Source organism: Oreochromis niloticus, linkage group LG12 (genome assembly GCF_001858045.2).
Source record: "Oreochromis niloticus isolate F11D_XX linkage group LG12, O_niloticus_UMD_NMBU, whole genome shotgun sequence".
Classification (NCBI taxonomy): domain Eukaryota; kingdom Metazoa; phylum Chordata; class Actinopteri; order Cichliformes; family Cichlidae; genus Oreochromis; species Oreochromis niloticus.
This window is the reverse complement of record NC_031977.2, coordinates 2,810,571-2,836,417: the sequence shown is the minus strand read 5'-3', so window position 1 is coordinate 2,836,417 and position 25,847 is coordinate 2,810,571. Positions and strand designations below refer to the sequence as shown.

The 25,847-nt window shown below is 38.1% G+C and overlaps 2 protein-coding genes across 5 annotated transcripts; both read right to left on the bottom strand.

Moving 5' to 3' along the window:
- Positions 1 to 3,414: 3,414 nt before the first annotated feature.
- Positions 3,415 to 11,811, bottom strand: LOC102079640 (leukocyte surface antigen CD53). Of its 3 annotated transcripts, XM_013266666.3 has the most exons (8): positions 11,341 to 11,619; positions 10,824 to 10,905; positions 9,230 to 9,418; positions 8,965 to 9,039; positions 5,925 to 6,035; positions 5,508 to 5,615; positions 4,103 to 4,186; positions 3,415 to 3,873 (listed from the first exon to the last, which is right to left on the bottom strand). In XM_013266666.3, exons 2-8 carry the CDS (start codon positions 10,884 to 10,886, stop codon positions 3,808 to 3,810), a joined length of 696 nt encoding a protein of 231 aa, XP_013122120.1. In that variant the 5' UTR covers positions 10,887 to 10,905; positions 11,341 to 11,619; the 3' UTR covers positions 3,415 to 3,807. The 3 variants fall into 3 exon arrangements, with proteins under 3 accessions (XP_013122120.1, XP_019221162.1, XP_025752749.1); XM_019365617.2 differs by lacking the exon at positions 9,230 to 9,418 and having other exon boundaries at positions 11,341 to 11,811; XM_025896964.1 differs by lacking the exon at positions 10,824 to 10,905 and having other exon boundaries at positions 11,341 to 11,811.
- A 1,469-nt stretch (positions 11,812 to 13,280) lies between these two features.
- LOC100692306 (VIP36-like protein) lies at positions 13,281 to 23,597 on the bottom strand. 2 transcript variants are annotated; one of them, XR_003213193.1, is made up of 9 exons: positions 23,246 to 23,597; positions 21,914 to 22,032; positions 21,509 to 21,626; positions 20,487 to 20,569; positions 18,587 to 18,748; positions 18,318 to 18,432; positions 18,003 to 18,122; positions 14,270 to 17,346; positions 13,281 to 14,065 (listed from the first exon to the last, which is right to left on the bottom strand). XR_003213193.1 is itself a non-coding variant. In XM_003458991.5 (8 exons), exons 1-8 carry the CDS (start codon positions 23,448 to 23,450, stop codon positions 17,204 to 17,206), a joined length of 1,065 nt encoding a protein of 354 aa, XP_003459039.1. In that variant the 5' UTR covers positions 23,451 to 23,597; the 3' UTR covers positions 13,336 to 17,203. The 2 variants fall into 2 exon arrangements, 1 of the variants encoding a protein (XP_003459039.1); XM_003458991.5 differs by having other exon boundaries at positions 13,336 to 17,346.
- Positions 23,598 to 25,847: the final 2,250 nt, after the last annotated feature.

The window sequence follows — 25,847 nt, the reverse complement described above, 5'->3', positions numbered from 1 at the left end:
ATACATGTTCATCTACCTCAAGTGGCTGAACATGAGCTGTTTTCTGATGCTCCCACCGTGTGGTGTTTTGGGGCAAATTCATATAGAAGCTTGTTTAAAATTTGTATTTGCAGAAATGTGTATATACCTTACAATAGAACCAACAGAATATTTTACAAGTAGATACAAGTGAAAGTACCCTGTGTAAGTAACAGTGCTGAAGTGAAAGTAAGTAAAAATCATACATAAAAAGTATACTTGATTGAACAAATGGAGAAAATTAAGTTTTGAAGTTGAGTAAGAGTTTTATTATCATTGCACTGGTTTTCTATCAAAAGCAAAATGAAAATGCACTTTTTGTAGTTTAAAACTTCTCTACAAATGCATAAAAGTATTTCCTATTGTACCTGTTTGTTGATGTAACCAACTTTAAATCTGTATTACTGTATATACAGTAAGCTACTTCAGTGGAGGCCTTCCCAGCAGGAGTTTCCAGGCACCTGTAAATACTGCTGCTTTCCTTTTTATTTAACAATACCTGCTGTGTGCTACAATGCTCTTCAGAGCTCTCTTGCTTTTCTTAATCCTGTTCTGTTTGATCTCTTTGCAGGATAGATAGAATGCATCGTCCTCCTCCCTCAGCTCCGGAGACTGTGGGATGAACGGAAAATAGAAAGGCAGATTATCAGTTAACTTGTGAGGTCTGTGGCAGGGGTGTGGTCTCTGGCTCTGCAGAGGGGTGTTGCAGTGGGCCCAAAGTGCTGTGCAAGGAAGGCTGATGGAGATTATTGCACTAACGAGGTCTTCTTCCTTTTCCTGATTCCGGGGACCTGAGATGAGAGAGTGTGAATTATGGAGTATCATAATATAAAAACTTTATTCACCTGCGAGTGGCACCATTTGTCTGTCTGGTCCACTGAACACAGGAATGTCTATGGCGCCATGTTAACTTGAACCTTCAACCATTTAATAAATTTTAAAAAAACTTACTGAAAACGTATAATTTTAGTGTGTTTATCTTCTCGCCAAAAAGAACACCAAAGAAGCATGTGTTATAAATCACATAAACTCCCATCACGTCTATGTTTCCCTATCTGCACTTTTTTCCTGATTGTGGCTAATTATGCTAATTTGTTTTGCTTGGTTCATTTTGGTTTTATCATGGACACTTGAGGTTGTTTCTAAAAGTAAGTCCATCCCTATAACCTCCCATGTTAAAATAACCCAGCTGGTATAAAAACATTTTGCCCTTTTCATAATTGTATCAAAGGGACAAGTTATGTTACCTGTACCTGTAAAGCTTATGGATACAAATTGCTAACCAAGCACGCAAGGCTACCATGGCCTGGATGACTGAGAAACTAAATGGATAACCATGCTAGTGTTATCTGACCACTCTCTACTCCAAAGTTACTCCTCATTCAACATGGGCTGCCAATATGCTAATACTAAAGTTTCAAAATGATCAGTCTAGAAATCAGTGGGTGAACTAACAGTGTGTTTGTGCATCTTTATATACAGTCTATATTTCCAACATGTACTTAAGACAAGTATTGCTATAGAGCTGTCTAATAAGACAAAGTACACTAAGGGGGATTGATTTTGGTCCACACCTTTCTGCGAATGCAGCTCATCCTGTGCTTTAACTTGGTCTATAATCATTGAACACAGTCCCTGACCTGCATTTGTTCCCTCAGCTTGTTTAACAAACAGACGTTGTGCTCTCATCAGTCCATCTTGTTCACACATTATAAAACCAACCAGTGAACATAGTGGTGCGACACATGATAGAACACTTAATTTGAAGCTCACAATTGTCACAAATGCAATTTCTCTTAAATACAAACTTTCTTTGTTCCAGCTAATTAAAAAAGATAAGTGAGAAGTGCAGCAAACCTATTAGATATTAAATATGCCACTCCACAACAACACACTCAAAGGATGCCTGAAGCTGAAAGAAGACAGCGATCATAAAAACATCTCAGGAGAAATTGGTGGAGACATCAATCAGGACAAATATCACACCACAGGAGGATGTTGTTAACATGCATTTCTCGCCGTGCCAGACTGATAAATCTTCAGCGCAGTCGCAAGCATCCTGTGTGGTTCTGCCAGCACAGAGATGCTTTTAAATAAACATCAGCTTCATTATCAAAGCTTCCACATGGCCACACGCACTACATTAATACCTGCCATGTAAGTCAAAAGACGGACACAGTGATCCAGATTGATGCTCGTTGCTCTACCGCTATCTAGAAATACATTTCTTCATTTTATGTAGTGTCAGTTCATAATTCAGAGATACCTACTTCTTCCTAATCCTACATAATGCCCTAAATGATCATCATATTTTAAAGGTCCTATATACTTACCCTTAAAGGGTGATGAGTGGTTTTGTTTTGTTTTTTTAAACTTTGTGATGGTACTCTTCAAGACTCCAGCAACAAGACAAGACAACTTGCCTTTGGGATTGCATCAGGAAGGGGATCCCCCAAATCAAACATGTGGCACTGCTGTCATTGGTGACCCCTTGTGATAAGGGAGCAGCCGAAAGTAGCAGGAAACTACTCCCACGTCACCTTTAGCAGTTTAACTGTAAGCTGTATTTAGGTGTTTTCAGGGTTAAAAGCTGCTGTCAATAAGCTGAAGCTGCTCGCCTTTTCAAAGCCAGCACAAAAAAAACATAAAAAGAAAGACAAAAAATTTTTTTGGGGTGACAAATATGTAAAAGAATAAATTAAAAAAGACCGAAAGAGAGAGAGAAAGAAAATCTGGAGGTACGCAAATACGTTTTTGGAGTATTGTAGTGTTTTTCTTGTTTTGTTTGATTGTTGTTGTTTTTTTGTTAGTGGAGTATGACAGATGTAATGAGAAAAGAAACTCGGGGAATTCAACGTAATTTATATGGCGCCAAATTACAACAATAGTTGCCTCAAGTCGATTTGTATTGTAAGTTAAAGACCTTACGGCAAAGAAAACAGAGAAAACCCCAACAATCATATGACCCCTATGAGCAAATACTTACATACTCTAGGAAGAACAAGTAACCCAGCTGTCTAAAAGCAAAGTGCTCTAATGGGGTGATATGGTACCATGAGGTCTTTAAGATAATTTGGGGTCAATAGTTGCGCCCTACCAAACAAGAACATCCTAAAAATACCAGAGATCTGTGGGTTGGGCTTGCATTCTGACTCATCTCTTAGAAAGTGTACTGGCTGATAAGACAAACGGACACAAAAAACCCCCCCACCATAAATCACAATCAGCATATATATTATTTTATTAAACACATCAAGGGACCATATACAAGTTTAACTGCCCCTCTTTTCAAGAAATACTGGAAAATTCACAGGATGACTTAGCTGGATCAGCTAAACCAGAAAACACAAACATGATTAAACAAAGAAATCACAAAAAATTAAAACACTTCACAACTTAAAACTGAGACAACTGTGATTTCTTTATTACCACAGCACACCAGGTTACAGATACAGATCAAGTCTAACATACAGTGGTGAACACCCAGCACTCACTGGGAGAAAATATCTTAGCACTATTCTAACATCCTACAGGGTTAGAATAGTGCTAACATAATCATGTCATCACTTTTTATCCAATTACATGTCTCCGTATCACATTTAATGATCTGTCACCTCATATGACATCCTTAATGGGGATAATCAACTGGCTCCCTTTTTGACAGATGGAAATAACAGCAGGCTTTTCGGTGTTCAGAACAGATTAATAAAAAGCTGAAATAGGGAAAAGCATCATCTTGACATGTGGAAAGTATCTGTGAATTGCAGGTACAGTTCCTCTGGACCTTTTTCAGTAACCCTGTCCATGTACAGCAAAGCAGCAAAAGAGAGGGAGGGTGATAGACATGCAAAGAAACTGTAAACAAAGAAGAGCAGAGAAAAAAGTTAACAATATTCTGTTAAAATCTCATTAGCCTCATTAACCAGCATTAGTTTGAGTTTACCCTAAAAATAAATTAATTAATTAATTAATAAAACAACCCTAACTCTACAGGAATCGCTGATCTGATGGATGTTAAGGTTTCCACTAGTGGACAACACCTGCTGCATTCCTAACTGGCAGCTGTAATGAGGAGAAACTGTACCTGTAAGATAAACATGGAGACCACTCCTGCCGCTGTGCTTAGGTAGTTTCTGGCAAACCAGTCCTGCAGTTTCCCAACACAACCCTGAAAGGCAACATTTTTAAGTTTATCCTTTACTCATACACATTACGATACTAAGCATACATGCAATTATACCTCAAGCACAAGAAGAGAAAAAGGGGGAAAATGCTTTGTATGTTGAAGTGAGCGGTGCATGACAAAGTGTTCTAATGACTGTCAGGAGCCAAGGTTTCCCACCAGATCAATGCATTGTCATACAATAATTAATCTTATTCATTTATGCTGTCAGTGGTTTTATTGTTGAGTCTTACTGGTGTAGGTAGCGCATAACACAGAGTCCAAAATGGAAAACTGTGGCACAACATTGATAATTGATACCACACACATGTACTGATATCTATTTAATCATTTATGCTTGATCCTGGATACTATAACTCCTCTGAGATGCACGATTCCCTGGTATAACTCAGAAACGTGCACCTTAAAACAAATAACCCATAAGCTACAAAGGAAATAGAGTGTCACTAATTTACATGATTTACCCTGAAACCAGTTTATTTCTCTATACGAAAAAAAAAAAAACTCCCCACAAAGCTAGCACATTTTACTCATCACTGACTGAGGAAATTAAGTTTTTTTTTTTCCCACATGTTAGCCAGACTGACAGAGTCAGAGCTCAGTTAAGCCAAGCACTTTTTCACCTGAACAAGTAATGACTTCATGAATTTCTTCACAATTACATTTTGAGCCAACCAGCAACATTAACACAAAGTAGAGTGTGCTGAAATTCCTCCACAATGATGTGAGAGAGAGAATGATAAAGTCTTCTAAATAAAGATAAAGATTAAAAGACCCTGTGGCATAATTAAAACATTATTATCAGTGAAACATTAAAGAGAAACCAAATTAACCAGATCATAAAAACAATGTTATTAGATGAAATGAATGACTGTAGATTTTTTCAGTTTGTACCACAACTGAATGTTGGTCAAATTCATGTGAGATGTGTTTAAGCATTATCATTACAGAGAGGAGATCTGAAATTGGCATATAGCTTTAAACAAACACAAACTATATTGGTTAAAGTTTGGCATTGTTATTGATGAATTAATATGCTGTAATTTATCTGAAAGCAACATTCCCAAATTCTTATAGTATATTCAAAATGGAAATTGTTTTTATCGTCCCATGAAAGTCCTGTGTTACCTTTTTTTCTGGAACAACCACTGCTTAAATTGCTATTTCACCTGTCCTTCTGTCTACTTTGAAAATCTCTTTTCACACATCCCTTTTTCTGCTACGTTCTTTGTTAAACGTGTGTTCACCCTAATAAAAATAAAGTCTTTTAAAAACAGTGTTTTATGGTTTGATAATGTAAACTAACCTCTTGCCAGTTGGGCTGATCAGCGATGTTACAAGGGTCCAGAGTACAACAGGATATTGGGACGTGTCCCCCCCAGTCAGCCACACCGTGGACTCCACAGCACTTAAACTGTACAAAACACAACACTCGGCTTCAGTGAAGGGAACGATTCTGTTATCTGAGCAGGCAAAGGCATAAAATGATTACCTATTAAAATGAACTTATTCTGTTTATACCCAGTTCCATATATTTATTCTTTGACTCAATATAAACAAAAGCTGTATAAAAATTCATAGTATTACATTTAATGCTACATGTTTCTACTTCAGTAAAAGCCAATGAGCCTGTTTCTGAGTTTGATGGTTCAGTGTTTAGCTTTAAATGGTGGGGCAGGACATGCATGATTAATCTGACAGAGGAAAGCAGCTTATCATTTACCAGATACTGGACGGCATCAAAGTCATCTTTCAGTGTCTGATTTTCTCCTGGACCTGATAGCTTGTAGATCTCCAAGCTGTACATCAGGTCTTTCTCAAAGTAGGTGCCAATCTGCATGACAGAAAGGAAGATAAAGAACAAAATTATACTGGTGCCCACTGGACATAAAAAAAAAAAGTTTAAAATTCTGTTTAGGCACAAGTGAGGATAAATACCAGAACCAAATCAAACCAAACAAGCAAAAAAGTCAAAAAATGGGAGAACATATGCTGTAAGTCTGGAGAATGAACATAACTCCTTGGTTAAATTAATATGTCCATCTACACAGAAACTAAGTATACAACATTCCACAACAGTAAAGACGATAATAGAAGTATACCCTTGTTTTGAATTAGTAAACCTTAAAACTTTATTTTTTTCCATTTCCAACTTTAAGCATACAGTTTTTATGTTTTGGTGGCTGTTGAAATTAAAGTTATTTTTAAATAAATTATACAAAATACTTGACCAAACCTGAAGACCCTGTGGCAATATTTGCTTTGGATAGGACTTTAATTCAGTCCAGTTCCATGTTGTCCTGTTTACTACACTATAAGTAGCAGCAGTGGACTGGTTGCTAGCAGAAGAGCTGGAGGAAGCTAACAGCACTTAGGGTCAGCAGTTTGTCATGAATGCAATGCTAACAGCTTGTCTTTTTGTATATTGTGCTTTTTGCTTAACTACAAATGTGGTGAAGTGAGCTGACACGGCTAAGTCACCCTATCAGCTTCTTTCATTTGTTTCTCTTAATACTTGCCGGGAAGCTTTTGTTCCACTTAGGGTAACATTATGTGACCATAAGTAGAATAGGTGGTTCAGATTATGTAGCACAGGTGGTTTTATCAACGGCTTCTCCAGTCTGCAAACCCAAAACTGCTCCTTATGCTTCACTGGCATGTAAATATGTACCAAATAGATTTTTTTTAAAAAGAGCTTACAAGTGTGTGAATGATTGAATCTGGCTCGTAGTGTAACAGCACTCTAAGACATTTATGAGACTGAACATAATAGAATTCACACCTAGTTGTGACGTCAGCACTGGATGTGGGCATCATGGTAACTTGGCATTAGAGGGGTAATCATCATGGGACAAAAACCAACCACTCAATAGGCCATGTGAAGTTGATAGCAGCATGAGACAAGCTAGACAGCTTATAAAGGTGAATAAAGTGCATACATTTTCTTTATTATGGTCCTGTTGCCATTATTTGATACATTTTATGCTACAAATTTTGTCAAAATATCAAACCCAATATTGTGTTACACATAAAGTAATCAGAGGTTTTCCCTTCAATTGGAACCTCAGTCCTTGCTATTATAAATAGCAGTATTACTTCCAGTGTGGTTCCTGATGGTTTTAAACATGCAATTGTAAGCCCTTTATTAAAAAAAAACCTGGCCTTGACCCTTTAGTTTGCTCAAATTTTAGACCTATTTCAAGACTTCCATTCCTTTCAAAGTTATTGGAAAAAATAGTTTTTTACCCAACTGAATACGTTTTTAGATGCTAATGGTACCATGGAACTTTTTTAGTCTGGTTTTAAACATCTACACTCCACTGAAACAGTATCTGAAACGATATCTTTTTAGCTACTGATTGTGGAAGTTCCGTGATCCTTGTGCTTTTAGATCTTACTGCAGCGTTTGACACTGTTGACCACAATATTCTTATCTCTCGTTTGGAACACCTGGTTGGCATGAAAGGTGCAGCACTGGATTGGCTGCGTTCATATTTGAGTGGCAGAACGTTTAGTGTTAAAGTTGAAAATTTTGAGTCCACTTCAGTCCCCCTTTCTTGTGGGGTGCCCCAGGGCTCAATCCTTGGCCCTCTTCTTTTTTCATTATACCTGCTCCCTTTGGGGTCTATTTTTAGAAAACACGAAATATCCTTTCACTGCTACGCTGACGACTGCCAAATTTATTTGCCTTTAGCACCAAATGGCCGAGGCTCCATCCAAATCCTTTTGAACTGCCTTGAAGATGTCAAAACTTGGATGGCTCTGAACTTTTTGAGTTTCAATGAGAGTAAAACGGAGGTGATTGTATTTAGACCTAATAATATTTCATGCAACCCGCTCGTAAATTGTGGTTGGCTAGGGTCTTTTATCAAGCAGCATGTGACAAACTTGGGAGTCATTATGGACTCAGATTTTAGATTGAACAAACATATTAGTTCGGTGTTGCAAAAAAGCTTTTTCCAGCTGAGGCAAATAGCAAAGCTGAAGCCAGTTTTGTCAAGACGTGACATGGAGAAGGTAATACATTCCTTTATTTCAACACGGCTTGACTACTGTAATGCACTTTATGTTGGAGTCAGCCAAGGGTCTCTTGCTCGTCTTCAGCTCGTTCAAAATGCTGCTGCCTGCCTCTTGACAAGTACCCACAGGCATGAACATGTAACACCTATCCTGTCTTCTCTTCATTGGCTTCCTGTTCATGACAGAATTAATTTCAAAGTCCTGGTTTATAAATGCATAATGGTCTCGCTCCCCCATACCTTTCCAAGTTACTTCAGCCTTATATTCCTTCACGGACCCTCAGATCAGCTGACCAGCTGCTGTTGGTTGTCCCAAAATCAAGGCTCAAACGTAGAGGAGAACGAGCCTTTTCAATTATCGCCCCCAAACTTTAGAATACGTTGCCTTTAAATATTAGACAGGCATCTTCGTTTCCTGTTTTTAAAACGCTTTTGAAAACACACCTTTTTTCGATAGCGTTCAGACTGGTGTGAGTTGATATGTTTTTTTATGTGTTTTATTATGTTTTTATGTGAGTGTCAGTGGTTTTATCTTGTGTTTTACCCTTTTGTTTCTGAACAGCACTTTGGGCAAACCTTTTGTTTTTAAATGTGCTATATAAATAAATTGGATTTGGATTTGGATTCTTTTTTTCTGGTTTTGGTATCACAACTGGAAAAAAATGATTGGTGTACTTCTAATAGAAACCTTTAAATAACCTGGTATATGTATACACATATGCATGTAGATAGTGACTGTCCTACCTCTCTGTTGTAGACAAAAAACACACAGGCCATGGCCAGCTCCACAGATATTAGGAAGGACAGCAGGACATAAAACTGTGTGGGTGAAAATGGGACACCACATGACTACATTTGCATCTTCTCAGCTAATTTCAGTGTACTGTATTTGCATTCATTCAAACTAAATGCAAAGCTCATTAAAAGCATAGTTATGCTAATTTATTATTATTTTATAGTAACTCATTAAAAATCTCTGGGTGAAATTGAGTCACTGCTTCATACTCACACTTATGAGCATGCAGCGGCTCTCCCTCATGCCTCCAACCACTCCCAAGTAGCACACACAGGTGGCGATGGTACCAGTGACCACCAGAGTGTTGGCAGGGTAGATTGGCCAGAAGGTGGTGACTAGAGAGGCAAACCTGGAGTGTATCATCATGAATTCACCAAAGGCCACCACAAAGGCATTGCTTAGCTTCACCATAGCAAACAAACACAAATACACACATAAATAGGACAAGAGACACGTCACATTATTATTCTGAATTTGAGTCTATGTGGGTTAGCCTATATGGACTAAAACTGAATTTACACCCAAAATCAAGAAAGTTTAGATTTTAATTTGTGAGCAGAGAAATTGCGTACATTTACTCTCCCAAATAAAAACAGCAGACATCTGATGTTAGACAGAATCGTCAACTTGTGACACACTGACACATCTAGAATGAAGTAAACACTATATGTGCAACTAGGATAATGATACACTTTTCACAGCATTGTATTTATTTCTATTTATTTATGAATTGTTGCCTAGAGCCTTATTTTTGATTTGCTTTATATACAGAAAGTCATTTCCATTATAAACTAAACAAAATGGTGCATAAAAATTTACAAGACATGAAATGCTGTGTTTGGTGCCCAAAGTTTTCTAGGAGAGGGTCCCGAGACCCACCATAAAACACTGAACATGTTGTAAAGACGAATAAGAAGACTAACAACTGATTTATGGAAGTAGCTAAGGAGATATTTGACACACAGTACTGTACAATTTAAGCTGCTTGTATTCAGTATACTAATTTATATGTCTTTGCATAGCCGAGAAAAATGTATTTTTACTTCTACTTTTTTTTTGTTTGTTTAGTTTTTGTTTAGATTAACATTGCACATAAATGGTAAATGGTAAATGGCCTGCATTTGTATAGCACTTTACTATAGAGAAAAGTGTGGAAATGTTCGAGCCTGCCGGAGAAAAGTGTATAAAGTGTGTAGTAAGGGGTTTTACAGCCATAAAACATCTATAATAATTGTAAAAAATAAATAAATAAAGTTAGATACTTTCACCCATCGCGGGTTATTTTTAGAACATAACTTTCGCGATAAACGAGGGACCACTCTATGTCCATCACAAGTAGAAATTTTGAGAGTTGGATCGGAGCGTAAAATGGTACTTTAACACCCTCTTGTGGTCAAATGTAATCAAGTGCATGCCTGTGGAAATGAAATGGTGATGCTGACTGATAACAATTGCAAATGAATGCTCAGTGTTCAGGAACTGTGGCACCACATTTACAAGTAGAAGGTAGTTAAAGCTGCTCCCTTATTTCCCAAGGGCTGGTCACAGCAGATGGATATGCATGTTGATGTGGCACAGATTTTACTGCAAATGCCCTTCCTGACACAACGCTCCCCCATTTAGTTGGACAAGGTAGGCAACTACTATCTGTCTATCTATCTATAACTATTTACCATAATGTGTATGTATAAATGTGTATATATACTGTAAGTGTGCTATGTCATCTGACTGAAACTGGTAATGCACAGTTACAAGACAACCCATGTTTTGTGTAGTCTGCGTGGGTCTCTCACCCCACCGTACCTACCCAGCAGAGGAAGTGCAGAGCTGTCACCAGAGATTTCAGGCAGTTCACACAGGCGCTAGTCATCCTTAATGATAATCTTCCTCTGTCAGAGTTTGTCACATTTATTAAAAAAATAAATACAAAATGACACTTTAGATTAGTCTCACTAATGGGCTTAAATGTCTGAGACATAATACTGCTATAGACAGTTACTGTTTACAGTACATTTTTGTTTGATGTGACAACACTGACCCTTAAGTCACAATGGACACCTGTGCTCTATTCAGACTCCTGTTAATCATTGTTATCTGCTCTTATCTCCCACATTAACCATTTGTTGCAAGTTTGTATCTAAATGTGATTGTGTGAAAACAGCTCACAGCACAACACAAATACCAAAACCTTCACTTGTAACCAAATTTCCATATATTGTTCCTAATTTATTACAAACATGTAAATAAATTCAAATGAAATGATAAATTCAGACACTAATTTTGTGGTTGAGATAAGAAACCAATTGAATAATCTAAGGACTTACCTTGACTAATCTGTATCCAGCAATATCTCTGTGACAGACGTGTGTGAGCAGTGTCCCAGCGTTGCTTCTAACATTGCCAGGGTTAACTAACAGTAAGGAGGAAGGAAAACTAGCTAAAAGGGTGTGGAAGGGCAGTTGACATACTGGGTGTTTCTACCCAGTATTTTTAGTAACAACATTAAAGAGGAGGGCATTCACACCTGGCAAGAGAGAGGTCTATAATAAAAGACATTTTGAAAAAATAACAAAACTGTTGAAAGACAGTTAAATTTACTTTTAAAAACACTAACCATATCACAGTCTCAGGTGAAGCAGATTTTCATCAATGACTTCTGAATTTTTGGATTCATTTTTTGCTTAGAGGAAAATCCATGGCATCATGCTACTACTTTGCTTCACTGCAGAAATGCAATTAGTCGGAGGCTAAAATTGGATTTTCCAGGTAGGAGATCGATGAAATCCATTGTAGCAGATTCTTTGTTTACAGTCTGCAATCAGGTGGCTTGTGCGCTTGATGACATTTACTTCTCTCTGTGGACTTATTCAGTTGACTTCAACAATAAATAATAAGATGTTACATAAATGATCAGAATTACTTCCCAACTCCTAGCCAGTATAAAATTAGTATAAATGAGATTGGAAAACTTGTACAGTGAGCAGATGGGACAGTGAGGTGATCATCTTGCATGATACTGCTATGGATCTATAGTATGTTATACAGTATCTATTAACTGGTCTAAGAATCAATTAATGTACCAGCACACTGTTCTAATTCAATTCCATTTTATTTATATAGCGCCAAATCACAACAACAGTCGCCTCAAGGCGACACACCACAACTGCTGGTATTAACCCACCATGCTTTCACTGGACGTTATTAGCCTGGCATTGAACAGTACCTGGTGTTCTGATACGTCTCCCTTCTTGGCTGCCTTGTTTTGGGAAAAAAGAAAAAGAAGTTAAAAATCCTAAACTGTGACCTAAAACTTTCAGTTTTTTGTCCTAAAACATTCATTATGGTATTTTGACTTCTATTTGTAGCCCACTATGTTTTTAGTGTAACTAATATTTCCCGATTGATAAGTCAGGATGTCAAGTATCATTTCAAAAATGTGAACAAATGACTTTTTTTTGATTTTACAATACTTGTAAGTCGCCTTGTCCAAAATGTACATGGCTAAAAGTAAAATTGAATACTGTGTCACGTTGTATTCAGGAAGACAAAAGCTCACCAGTGTTTGCTGAGGCCTTAACTAAAATGACTTGAAGGGTTAAATGGTTTAAACCATTTCCATCCTTCCCCGCTGGCCATTAGAAAGAACACAGGCCTAAGAGATTTCAGCACTTCCATCTTCACGTTCACCTGGGAACTTCCATCTTCTTACACAATCTTGATAAAACTTTTAACCTTAAACATACAGTGTGGAGGACTCGTGACATCTGTGAAGATGCAGACTGCATGTAAATGAACACCCCGAGCCTCATCCTCCACTTCCTTATAGGCCACTAGTTTAAGTGATTATAAACCAACTAAACATATTTGGATATAGTTCAATTTCTTGAACATACAAGGCACTGTACATGAAAAATGTTTGCAGAGAAAACTAAAAACAGCACCACAACAAAAAAAAAAAAAATCAACATAAACCTTTATTGAAGAAAAATAATCATACACAACCAAGATTTACACACATTTTTCAGACAAGGGTTGAGCTTTCTTTTTCTTTAATTTGATAATATGCTGAACACTATTATTAAAAAAAAAAAAAAAAAAATCCCTAAATGGCTGATTTCCCCAGTGACAGCACATGCTGAATGACACAAAAATGAATCACCTACAGTGAAAATAAAAAAAATAAATCAGTAGCTTTTTATTTTTTAAAGGGCTGGAAACTGATTTTAATTAGTGAAGTACTGATTGATATTGCTTCAAAAATCTATGAAACTGTCCACAAAGCTCCAATAAACCAAACACTGAAGTGCTTTTTGGGGAAATGTCTTCCTGAATGATTAGTCTGTTATTGAATGGATGAAATGAATTAAGGCTGTCATTATATCAGATTTTTATTTGTACTATTATTGCTGCATAAAAAAAAATCTAATCAAATAAAAGAAAAAAAATAGAAAATTGAAAAAAAAACCCTGCATCAATGCTGGTAGCAAAATTCTTCTATAGCTTTATCTAGTGCGTGCTGTATTTTTGGTAAGCTATTAAACTGTTAGCTATTAAAAGTGAGGCTATTAAACTCAAATTACAAGTACATGGAAGTGGTGAGAACCCATAACTACACAACAGCAAACAAAGACATGAATTACAATTTTTTTTAAACAAATGTTATTGCTCATAAAATATTAAGATCTTGTTTTTAAATATCCCAATTATCATCCATTCACTGATGCTGTCCTGACCCCAAATATTGATATATCTACTGATTTTCCTGATATACTTTAACAGATTTTAACCATTAATAATCTTGTGATATCTATTATAAAGTTTTAATCTGCAATGTCAATATGAATGGCATTTTTCTATAACTTTATCAAAAACGAGACGAGACAAAGCACAAAAAAGTAAAATTACAAGTGCATAGAAGTGGTCAGAGACAACCAATTTTTAGGACTTTTATTACCAATATCAATATTGATAACAAAATCTGATACCCCAATATATAGGCTGATATGTATACGGTTTTTTTCCCCAGGCACAAAACACAATGAGATTTCCCTAATCTTGGTTTTGTGTAGTTATTTCACTTACATATTTGTGCTACTCCCGAGTATTATCAGCTTGTTAAAATCTGTCAGGCTCACAATTATTGATGATATCATGTGATACTGACAGTGTGCTTTTTTAATATCACAATTAACATTTTTGTTGTGTTTTGCTGTGCCCCCAATATTGATACACTGGCTGGTTGTCTTTATATACTGACTATTCACATTTACCACAATAATGATAATACTGTGAAATCTATTATTTTTAATTTTGAAACGATTGCATCACTTTGCTCACTGAGTTGTCTCTAATAGTTGTTGTCAGTGCATGGTTATCGAATGAATGGCACATCAGTGCTACTTTAACCAGTGAGGTGTGAGCTCTATGTCCATGCTGGAGAGTTTCATGATATTTGCGGTTTTACTGAGCACTCGAGGTTTCTTCATAGACACAATAAAGCTTGACATCATTTTTTTTTTTTCTTCCTCTTGGTTTGAGTCATCAGTTTAATCAAAGTCACATGACTAAATGGTCCAGCATATGGCTGTTAATGTAACAGTGTGTACAGAGCAAAACATCAAATGCTACAAATTTACGGGTTGGTGGAAGAACTAAAAACATCAGTGCTCCACAAAGAGTGACACTGACAAACTGTTCTCAGATAAAGTCTTAAATCAGCTTATCATTTCTGAGACCTGTTTGTAACGTTAGAGTGTAGATGAAGCCATGGAAGTGACGTCAAACAGAAAATAAATGTTGAGCTCAAACCTGCATAGAGGATCAAAGTGAGAGTTTGCCTGTGACGGTCTGTGTGAGGCACTTTATTCAGCACTGATAACGCCACTCTATTCTTTTACGCATAGCATTGAGCTCATGTATCAGCAATATCTATATAAATATTTTCACTTGTTGAATGAATGCTGGATTGCTGTATAAAGTTATCTCAAATAAAAGGACAGTCCAGTTTTTTTTCTTCAGTGCAGCAAAAAGTATAAAAAGATTCACAGGCTCACTGGTCTCACAGCAGCTAAAAGTCAAATTAGAGTGGTGCTCTCTTGCACATCACAGAGACATGTGCATGAGGGATTTAAAGTGGGTGCAGTAGCATGAACTGTAGAATCAACCAGGCAAGAAAGTTCTGCACCTGTCTGTTCAATAAATCTACTCTGAAATTAAATCGTTACCATCAGCCGTAATTGTCGTGTATTTTTGGCTGAAGAGAACAAAGAACAACAGTCAAAGATGAACTACTCTCCCACACATTCATTGATGGGGATGCCACAAAAGTTGTTGCTCTCAGTGCAGCCACTGTATTGTTTTGGTCTTAGCCAGGTCTTATAATGCATAACAGTCTACGGAGATAGAAGTTCTTCAAATATTAAAAACAATCAGACCTCACTGAATGTTTATATGAGACGAGGCTTAGGGCACCCTAACCCTACTTCTATAATATAATGTATAAAAAGGATATTTTGATAGTCTACTGTGAAACCTGTTGGAAATATAAATTCAGCTGTTTATCTTTTGGGAATCGTCACACAAATCAAGTGCATCTGAATAATGCTACATAGCTCTAACTATTGTAATTCAGGTATACATTTAAGCTAGCTGTTGCTGTATGTTACATTAGTTACGCAACTGATAATTTATGACTACTTAAAACATCACCAATTGGGAATGAGGCCCTGATTAGGGGGTGTTTTTGGGCATAAAGTTGATCTCACAACAAGTAGTCCCTGCTGGCCCAGGGATCAGTAAACTCACAATGGCCTTTGTGGTAGCCACACAAAAAGACAAACAAAACACCTTTAAGTGGCCATATGGCACTTAATTGTGTACTTTCCAACTGCTTGTGAGCAGTTGTTGGCAGTCACTGTGAAATCGACTGAGGGATGAGTAACCACCAGTCTCCACCAAAAAGTGTGTGTTCCATGACTGGTTGGCAAGTGATGGCTCGAGGTTGCTCGCGGTTGCTAGTGTGAAGTTGGTATAATGATGCTACATAAAAAGACTTTGGTTGCTAGCAGGTCACCAGCAGCTTGTGCCTGGATGCCAAATTGCCTACAAACACAAAGTACTTGTCAGGCAGAAGTGAACCTGAATGGTCAACACAAACTAGAAACGTTTGCCTTCAAAGTAAAAATTGTGGCTTGCTCTTGCAACCAAAACATTTCAAACGGCACAACTTTTACTTTGATTTGTGTTGCATCTTTTTCTTCCTAAAGTTTCACTACAGGTCAGAGAGTAATGATGAATGTTAGCATACTCCAACCACAGTGATCAAAAGGTGGTTTTTGGTGCAACTTCTTTGTGATGATTTCACCCAGTAACAGCAGCAACCACTTGCCAACAGGTCCTCTGTAGAGGTCTGCTTGATCTATGACGAATCATTTTAAGCTAACTTTTTAAAAGATTAATAGAAGCTAACATTGTCATTCAGAATTTAAAAGTCTGATTAATCATCTGAGACATATCTATGCCACTCTGCTAGCTACTTACAAAACAGCATTTCTATAGTGGGCGAGCTAACAAACATGCCCCACTCCCATCTGATTTGATATGTGAAAGTTGCAGGTAAGTCATAGATATCATGAAGAGTCATAAGGAAAATGTTTATGTACAAATAAGCATTTTAAGGGTCACGTATTTAGAAAATAAGATAAACACAGGATTATTAGTAAAGTTAGTGAATTGCCAACAAATAATTTAAATGACAATGAAAGAAGCGCCCAACTTGGCTACCATGACATCTACCCACTCTGCGCTGGCTCAGGTCCGCAGAGATACCCCAAACTGTGTAACATAATGTCAGCAAATTCAGCATCTGATTTATTAACTCATTCTGTTGTTTTTCTTACTTCCTGCTGGTAGGAACAGTGCCTCAGTTAGTGCAGATAAAAAGTCCCACCATGCTTCAAGTTTAGATGAACATATTTTTAAAATGATTTTGCTTCACTACAGCAAGCAGAGCTTTATCTCATCTATCTTCCATAAATCTTAAATATTTTACACCACAGCTCATGTGTTCATTTGTTCTCATGGCTCTGGGCTTCACACCCACTAAAGTTCAGTTTGTTCGATTTGTGTCATTGAGTCTTTGCATGTTTGTTCATTAAAAACACATTCTGCAGACTGGCTGATCTTTCCTCAGTAAAAGCGTTTGCGTTTGTTTTCCTTCCAGCGCCCATAAACTATCAGCCCTACCACTCCCAGCACGATCAGGCCCAGGACTGTGAAGAGAATGGTGAAGAACAACTGGACTCCACTCATCCCTTCCTCCTCCACTTCCACTGCAAAGTAAAAGCAAAAAATATTAGAAAAGAAAAAAATGGCTGAAGTTTCAACCCTCTGTTCTCCCAGCTGTAAACATGAAATAATATCAATTACATATACTACACATATGAGATGTGCCCACATACTGGATTCATGTCTGCCAGTATCAGCCTCATCCATTTACTTAACCCTTTTATCGTCATGTTTACTGCAGAAAGTAGGATAGTATAGTATAGTGGCAGACTATACTATACTCTGCTCTGTCACATCAACTTTGTGCTCAGCATGCAAAAAAAATGTTCAGTTGAATACAAGTGTACAATCATGCTTTTTTTTTAAAGCTCAGAGCTGCACAGATTACACAGAGGGAGACGTGGCAACAATCTAAAAAGACAAGACTTTGTGGGGGAAAAACAAAACCTTCATTTTGATTTCTTCGCCTTCTGTATCTCTGTTTAAGCAGTTCAGGAGAATACTGCAGTGGCCACCTCTGCCGTTATGGTGAGCATAAAAACCAGTGGGAGTGCAATGATGCTATTGGTGGTGTAGGGCCCGGTAATACTGGGCCCTCAAGACTTCACACTAGCTGCAACCCCGCCCTGAGTAATGGTGCTGATACGGTGCAGTGCTGAGAAGGATGACTTCAGGTTGATGATGATCGTGCTGCATTTACCTTGAAACTGCTCCATGTTGTCAACTCTGGGGATTGCGACTACTTCCCCTTCTTCCACTTCCTGTGGAGTCCTCTCGACTGTAAGCTCATACAGCTTCATGGAGATGATGTCATGGTTATCTAGAAGAACACATCCGTAATTAACATCTTAAGCAACAGCTGACTTCATTTTAAAACCTGAGCTGTTAGGAAGTCGATGTTTAATTCATCTAGTTTGGATGCCACGTTTATGATCCAATCTTTTTATAGATCTTTTTTTATAGCTTCACTTTGTAATATGTCCTGTGGTCAAAGCATTATTCAGAGATTTCATACCTGACAGGTCTCCCGTGGCAGAGGAGGCACCTAAGAAGTAGCCTGTAGGTAGGCGCACTCCTGTAATGTCAGCACATTCTCTCCATTCCTGCTTACCATCTATATCCACCATGAGCTAAGGGCAGAGGAACAAATGGTTTGAATAAACCAATCAACATTCTACTTTTCATGCCTTATTGTACTACTCATTTTTAATTTCATTACACAAGAATGTCGCCTTTAAAGACAAGTGACACCCTGAAACAGGTCCTGCAGATAATGGGCCATACCGTCAGTCGATTTTTGGAGTATCTAACGAGAAAAAAGTTGTCATAGACCGAGTTGCGTGCCATAACTGTGCATCCTCCAAGCTCTGTGGACCGGCCGTCACGATCGTGATCATACGACAGGGTCCCATTCCCCAGCATCACAGATATGTAAGGGAAGGTCCTCTGCGAAGAAGACAGAGTCACACCTTCATCAGCAGGAACCACAAACACCATTCCACAGGTAGTTCAATTCACAGAGACATGAAACAGCACTAGTGAACAGTTTGATGTTATGTTGCATAAAGCTTTTCTTAGTAAAGGAAAAAAAAGTTCACATCCTTGAAGTCTGCTTGTGTGGTAACTGAAAGTGATTGTTAATTCAATTTCAATTCAATTCAATTTTATTTATATAGCGCCAAATCACAACAGAAGTCGCCTCAAGGCGCTTTATATTGTACAGGAGATCGCACAATAATACATACAGAGAAAAACCCAACAATCATATGACCCCCTATGAGCAAGCACTTTGGCGACAGTGGGAAGGAAAAACTCCCTTTTAACAGGAAGAAACCTCCGGCAGAACCAGGCTCAGGGAGGGGCGGCCATCTGCTGCGACCGGTTGGGGTGAGAGAAGGAAAACAGGATACATCTCACATATTGCCATTTTTAAATGAAAAACACATTATGCATACCATGCATCGATCTTGATGATATTATGTACTGTAGATTAGAGCTATTAAAAGTCTCCGCCATTTTACTTTGACAAACATTATTCTGAAATTGTAGACAGAGGTTTTTTGCAGATTCTCGAAACTCTTTTTGTATCCAGTCATATTACCAAGACACAAAAACATTCTGTACATTTCCTCAACAAATTCTATTATAATATAGAATATAGAAACATAAGCATGAATAAAATTGACATTTACTCTGTTGTGGTCCACTTACATAATAACATCAAAAGACTGATGGTAAGACCATTAACATATGTACAGCACCAACTCTGCACTGCACTGTCTCGACAAAACGAGCAGCGAGGCAATCAGATATGTGCACCGTGTGATAGTCCAAGTATGACACACTTTGTAGCTGTTTAACTGTCTCTCTACGCTCAGTGTGCGACCATGAAAGTGCCGTGTGAGAGAAATGTTTATGGCCACAGAGTTGTTAACGTCAAATGAGCTGCTAAAATCTAAAATGTTAAATTGCGCTTACTGGCATCATGTATTTCACAATAAAGTAAGGTGGCTGCATTCATGATGTCCCTGTGACTCTTTGATTTTTGTTGCATGACATGGCACAGGAGAAACTGTCTGGGACTGTACAGTTTTTCTAAAACTGATGCACTGCACCAGATGATAAAAACTATTTGAGGTGTTATCAGTCTTTGTCGGGAAAATGCTATCAACACAATTTGCAGTTTGTACTCGTCCATTTTCTTTTTCAGCCCCGTAAACAGCCATAATACACAATATGGCCAAAAGTATTCACTTACTTGATTTTCACCTTGATTTTTACCTGTGGCCATGGAAGTGAAAATCAAGGTGAAAATCAAGTACCTAGACATGCAGACCGCTTTGACCACTGCATTTGTAAACGATAAATACTGCAAAATATATTTTGCAATAATGATCTCATAACAAAGTACAAAGTGGGAGAGAGGTGTTAATTTGGGTTGTTTTACAGCCACAGGAATCGGGCACCTTTGCAGTGATGGAGTCAACTGCACACTGCGTAAAGTATTCTGGAGTCAACTATGAAGCCATCTCTCAGACAGCTAAAGATTGGCTGAAATTCGGTCATCAAAAAGATGTGTGGATGTTGTGTGGGTTTCCACACGACAACAAGGTCTTGATTTAAACTAAGGCTTAAAAAAAAGAAAAGAAAAAGAAAAGAAAAGATGCTACAGACTGTCACTTACATCATGGGTCTTATCATCATTGGGGTAAGTGTCCACAAATATTCCAAGTCCACAGAAATGGTTCATGTTGCCAAATACAGGGCCTGCAAACAGACAGGAATACCAGATAATAAAGCTAAAACATAGCAATTAATATCATTTAATTTGGGACTAAATTTCATTCTCAAGTTTTCTCCAACAGAGTTTCTTTGTGTTTTCAGCACTTTGGAGAAAAAAAAAAATGTAATCAGACAAACTAGTACATGCAGGAAGTTAATGAAAAAAAAACAAACATTTTCACGTGCAACGATTTAACTATCCTAATCCCACCCAAGTGCTCTCAAAGCTCACTATCGTATCATTGAGGATGTGGCAACTAGTCCACCTGTAAAACCAATCCTGTTTTGTCTCAGTGCTGAGAGAATGAGAGGCACGGTACATCCTGGAAACGTTGCCAATCTGATGCAGGGCTAACACAAAGAGACAGACAACGATTCACACTCACATTCACACATATGGACAATTTAGAATCACCAGTTAACCTAACCCCACTAACTGCATGTCGACTGTGGGACAAAGTTGAAGTACCTAGAAAGGACCCATGCAAACTCGCACAAAAAGGCCCCGGTTAGATGAAGGGATTGGATCACTATCCCATCAGTTTAATTGGCTTAATGGTCTAAATCTAAAATTGTTTCTTTAATTTTTGAGCCGTGTAATACTACAGGTAACCTACCTCATTGGATAAAAAAAAAAAAACAATAAAACAAAACAAAAGTAACTAAAATGTGTTTTTGAAACAATGAATGAACATGTAAAGCTTTGTAAGCAGTGTTTCCTGCAGCTGAAAATTGAGACTGTTTGTTTTGTTTGCTTTACCTGGTATCTCAAGTCACCGCGCACAGGATGTGCTAATAAAATGATATCTTATCATGTGACTGAGAAAGAAATGACAAGCTCATTAGGAGAAACTGTTCACTTTAAGGGCTATTCAATTATAAAATTGTAAATATGATGCTGAAACACATTTAGCATTAACCTACCATTTTTCATGCGATCTCTGGTTAACCAGATGGCCAGTCCATCACCATTCAGGTTCTTCTTCCCTTGGCCATGGATTTTAAATTGTACTCTCAGCTCCCAATCTTGCAGAAGCAAAGGCTGAAAAGCAACAGCAATGAAGCAAAGTAGTTTATTCTTACACTCAGCAATGTGTAGCATGCACTTGTCATCAGATATGAGTAACATATCATCCTTTTGAAACAGACTGATTTGTATCATTTGTATGTTATTCATAAAATGCTGCATAATATTCATTGTTAAACCAAAGCCATATAAAGTAGTGTTTTTAGTGTAAAGCAGGAAATGAGGTAAAATTGTGGTTTGTTGGGTAACAAATGCATTGCATATTGCAAGCCTGATAATGCAGGCTGTCCCATTTGACTTACAATTCGGCTCCACACAGCTCCCTGCCTGCTCTGCAGGTCTGGGGTTAGCCTCACATGGTCAGGCGTCACCATGGCAGTGCCCATCAGATCCCACTGTGAGGAGCTAGAGAAACCCAAGCCTGCAAAACAACAGCAGTAACACTTCTGCATTCACAGCAAGCCACACCAAAGTTAACTATTGTTTTTCTTAGACATCAGCTTTTACTGTTTACGTTGTGTTTCATCTTTTGTTGTAGCGTTCAGTTTACGTATACTTTTTACTGAATACAAACATTTCCTTTTCATTGGCTCCTGTACTGTACTTATTTGTATTACTTTAAATCAAGGGTCTTTATCAGGGTATGACTTGAAAAGTTCAAAATAGGTATTAGAACACAATAGCCCTTTATTGTCATTGTACATATATAATGAATGATATTGAGGGTTCTTAACCTGACTGCTGTGCAAGAAATATAAATAAAAAGACGGATAAAAAAAGCACACTGTATTATATCACACGATAAAATGCCTGTGCAAAGTGGCAGGAGTGTATTGCAAAAGACTTCAATGAAGTGCAATAGTGGCCCAACAGTACAACAACCCTACTAAGGCAGCTTAGTTACAGTTTCATTAAATACACTCATTACCTGTGGTCAACATCAGTACACACAAAATTGCTTCAGTACGTTTAAAAAAATAAATTAAAAAAAAAAAAATCTCCCTTATTATTGTTATGACTTTTTAGATTTAGTTTTATTTAACGAAAACTGTTTTTTTAAAAAATCGTTCTCTGTTCTGACGTGTTCTTTATAAGCCCCACCCCCCATTTTCTAGTTATCAGTTTTTGTTTCTAATTACTTTGAATGAACTATAATTACGCTAATATAAAAAGTGGCCATGAAGGTTACTCAAACTGCTCTTTGTTGAGACAATGAAAAACTGCTCTTTCATAATGGACAGCGTTACGGGCTTAAGTCCCTGAATTTTATTTTTGTTTGTGGCTAGAGTTCAGTCCTCACCGTAATCAGACGGGTTTGCTCTGCTGATTAAAGCTAGCTGTAGGCTAGTCTTTATTAGCATTATGGACTAGCCAATAGTTAGTGGTGGGTTAACAACAGTTATTATCCCGCTTGCTGTAACGCTACCCAGGATGTGTAACGACAGAGGCACAAAGTTCTTCTTAGTTAATTATTATCCTCCGCCACACATTTCTATCCAAGAAAAAAAACGAATTTAAGCCAAAGCCTACTCTACGCTGACAAACTGTCTTCTGTCTACTGTCAACGTTTATGTTAGTTACACTTGTTAGCTAACATTGGCGGTAACGTAATCCTAGTTTAACAGTAAACTCACCGCGGTACGGCTTCACAAGAGAATATTCCCGCTTCAGAAACTCCTCCATAAAGTCCCCGTCGTCTGCCAGCGACTGGCTCGTCAAGTAACAAATAGTAATAAGTAGCCATGTTAACCTTAGGAGGCTCCTAAAGCGAAACACTGAATTTAAAAAACAGAAACTTCTCAGTCGAGCCAGATTTGATTTGGCAACGGAGGAAACCATCTTTACAGTCCGACTACACACAGGTCACGTGGTTTTAAGCAAACACAAGAAAAAAAAAAAGTTCTTCTTCCCTTCTGGGGTTTAGTGGAGACTAGCATCGGTGGGGTTGGCATTACTGCCATCTTCTGGATATAGTAGTGGCGTCTGAAAATCATCAAATTCTCCTCAGTAGACTAGCTCTCGCGATTTTATAGCAGCATCTATCCGAAAAGAATGGGTTGTGAGATCTTTTTCTTCTTCTCTGATCATCCTCGTCTGTCTCATCCTATCCCTTACAGTCTCTCCTGTCACACCAACCATCTGCATGCCCTCCTCTGTGGTCTTCCTTCATTTATGGCAAAACAGATAAGGTGAGAAACATGCACAGCATTATTTCAGTCTCTTAATCACACAGAGGCAGTCCACCAAATCATCAAGCGCTTAAAATAGTATTATTCAATACAGAAACTAAAAAATCACGCTGCCACTCCATAGACCTGTACACAGAGCAAACTGTAATAGAATTGTTTTATATTTTTGTTTTATATTTTTTTATATATTTATTTTGAATACATCCTCCTAACTCAACTAGAAACTAGAAAATAACAAAAAATATAATCTTATAAAAATTATTATAGGAGTAAGTGGGGGATTCACAGTCGACAACAGTACAGCATACTGCTTAGTTATGTGAAATCATCACCAATCAATGTGAGGAAAACACATTATTACAGTGAATAAAGACATAAAGTGATCCATATCAGTTTACAGTAATATCCAAACTGAATACAGACCAGGGGCGATTTTAGCCCATTTTTGGGGGTGCTTCCCAAAATGCTTCTTTGGGGGGTGCTGAAGCATTTTGGCACCCCCAAAATGAATCCAAGCACCCCCAAAGATTTCTTACTTTTTTTGGACAATATTTGCTGCTTGTGTGACACACTGCTAAAAATATAAAAACCATACAGTAAATGGTTGAGACATAACATTTTAACAACAAAAGTATAGATACCCCCCCCCCCCCCCCAAAATGGTTTGTTCCAGTTCGCCTCTCCCCTACTCTGGCTCTAGCGCTGTTGCTGCCAGAGCGATGGTGGCTGAGACGCAGCGGAGCGGAGGTGTAAGTGCCTGGCTTAACCTTCAGTTACTCTTTATCCACCAAAGTGGATGGATGCCGTCTCTCCTAACAAGACCAGGTTTCCTCCAGAAGGTTTGCCAATTATCTATGAAGCCCACATCGTTTCTGGGACACCACTCAGACGCACCAGAAGCATGGTACGTTGGGAGCCATCATCAAGTACTGCATATGTTTCCAGGGTTCTTTTGCCATTTTGCAGGAGCACTTTCACAACCTTTAATAGTACACTAGGACAATCACTAGGTCTATCAAAGTACAGTGTCCTCACTACAGGATTAACTTCAGTTCTAGGTCTCTGATTCACCTCACATAGGATCTGTAGATGTCTTCCCATGCAGGTGGCACATGCCTTCCTCATATCACACTTTGCAGCCTGATGAGTTCTAGCACAACGCCAACACCGTTTGTTTCTCTTTATCCAGTTTATTTTCTCATCCTTTGTCTTGTTAATGAACTCAGGGCACTTGCTAATGTGGTGTTCAGGTGAGCAGCAATATGCACATGTTGCCTTAGTTATTATGATGGGTTGTGTTGCCTGTACAGGATCGGATGGATTTGTCCCATGTAATATTGTTGTGAGTGGAGAGGTGTACTTACGGGCAGGTCGTGGCTGGTTAAAGGATGAGACAGGACTGTCCTTTCTTGGTTGACACTTGCACTCCATTTGCAACCAGGACGAGAACAAAGGTAAGTCATACATCATATCTCCTTGTTCCCTGTAAATTTGCCGTTTGAAGCAACTGGAATGCTCTGCAGGCAACTTTTCAAGTAGGCGATCGACATGGGAGCCACAATTTAGTTCTGTCCGTCCTTGATTACCCATAGTGCTAAGCAAACCAACTAAAGCTTGCACACGAAGAGCAAAGTTATCCAGAGTCTGACCATCACCTGCTCTGATAGGAGGAAGCTCCAGTATATTCCGTAGCTCTTTCAATGCTAGCTGTCTTGGTTGCCCATAACGCTCATTAAAGGCTTTGATGGCTTGAGTGTATGGGTCAGGAGCATAGGAAAAGGCAAGAGCTAACCATTTAGCTTGGTCTACTTTCAGATGATCGAGAAGGACATGATATTTGAAGTGCTCTGTCTCATGAGGGTCAAGAAGGTTAGTAAGGGCCATTCGTAACAGCCTATACTGGCTTTCATCTTCACTGGTAAGGTCTGGGAAAGAAGGATCCTCAAGCTTATACACATTGTTCTAATGCTAGAGGAGTGACCCGAGCTAGCAGTAACAGGTACCAAAGATTTCTGTTCATGTAAGCCATTGGATGTAGCTGGTTGCT

Excerpts from the sequence above, each read along its gene's own strand:
- LOC102079640 (XM_013266666.3), bottom strand. The coding sequence starts at position 10,886 with ATGACTAGCGCCTGTGTGAACTGCCTGAAATCTCTGGTGACAGCTCTG. Across the intron at positions 9,419-10,823 it reads CTCTGCACTTCCTCTGCTGG|CTAAGCAATGCCTTTGTGGT; the intron begins GTAGGTACGGTG and ends GCTATGGTGAAG. Across the intron at positions 4,187-5,507 it reads ATCAGCCCAACTGGCAAGAG|GGTTGTGTTGGGAAACTGCA; the intron begins GTTAGTTTACAT and ends GTTGCCTTTCAG.
- LOC100692306 (XM_003458991.5), bottom strand. The coding sequence starts at position 23,450 with ATGGTTTCCTCCGTTGCCAAATCAAATCTGGCTCGACTGAGAAGTTTC. Across the intron at positions 21,627-21,913 it reads GAGCTGTGTGGAGCCGAATT|CCTTTGCTTCTGCAAGATTG; the intron begins GTAAGTCAAATG and ends GTTGCTTTTCAG. Across the intron at positions 18,123-18,317 it reads TGCCACGGGAGACCTGTCAG|ATAACCATGACATCATCTCC; the intron begins GTATGAAATCTC and ends GTGTTCTTCTAG.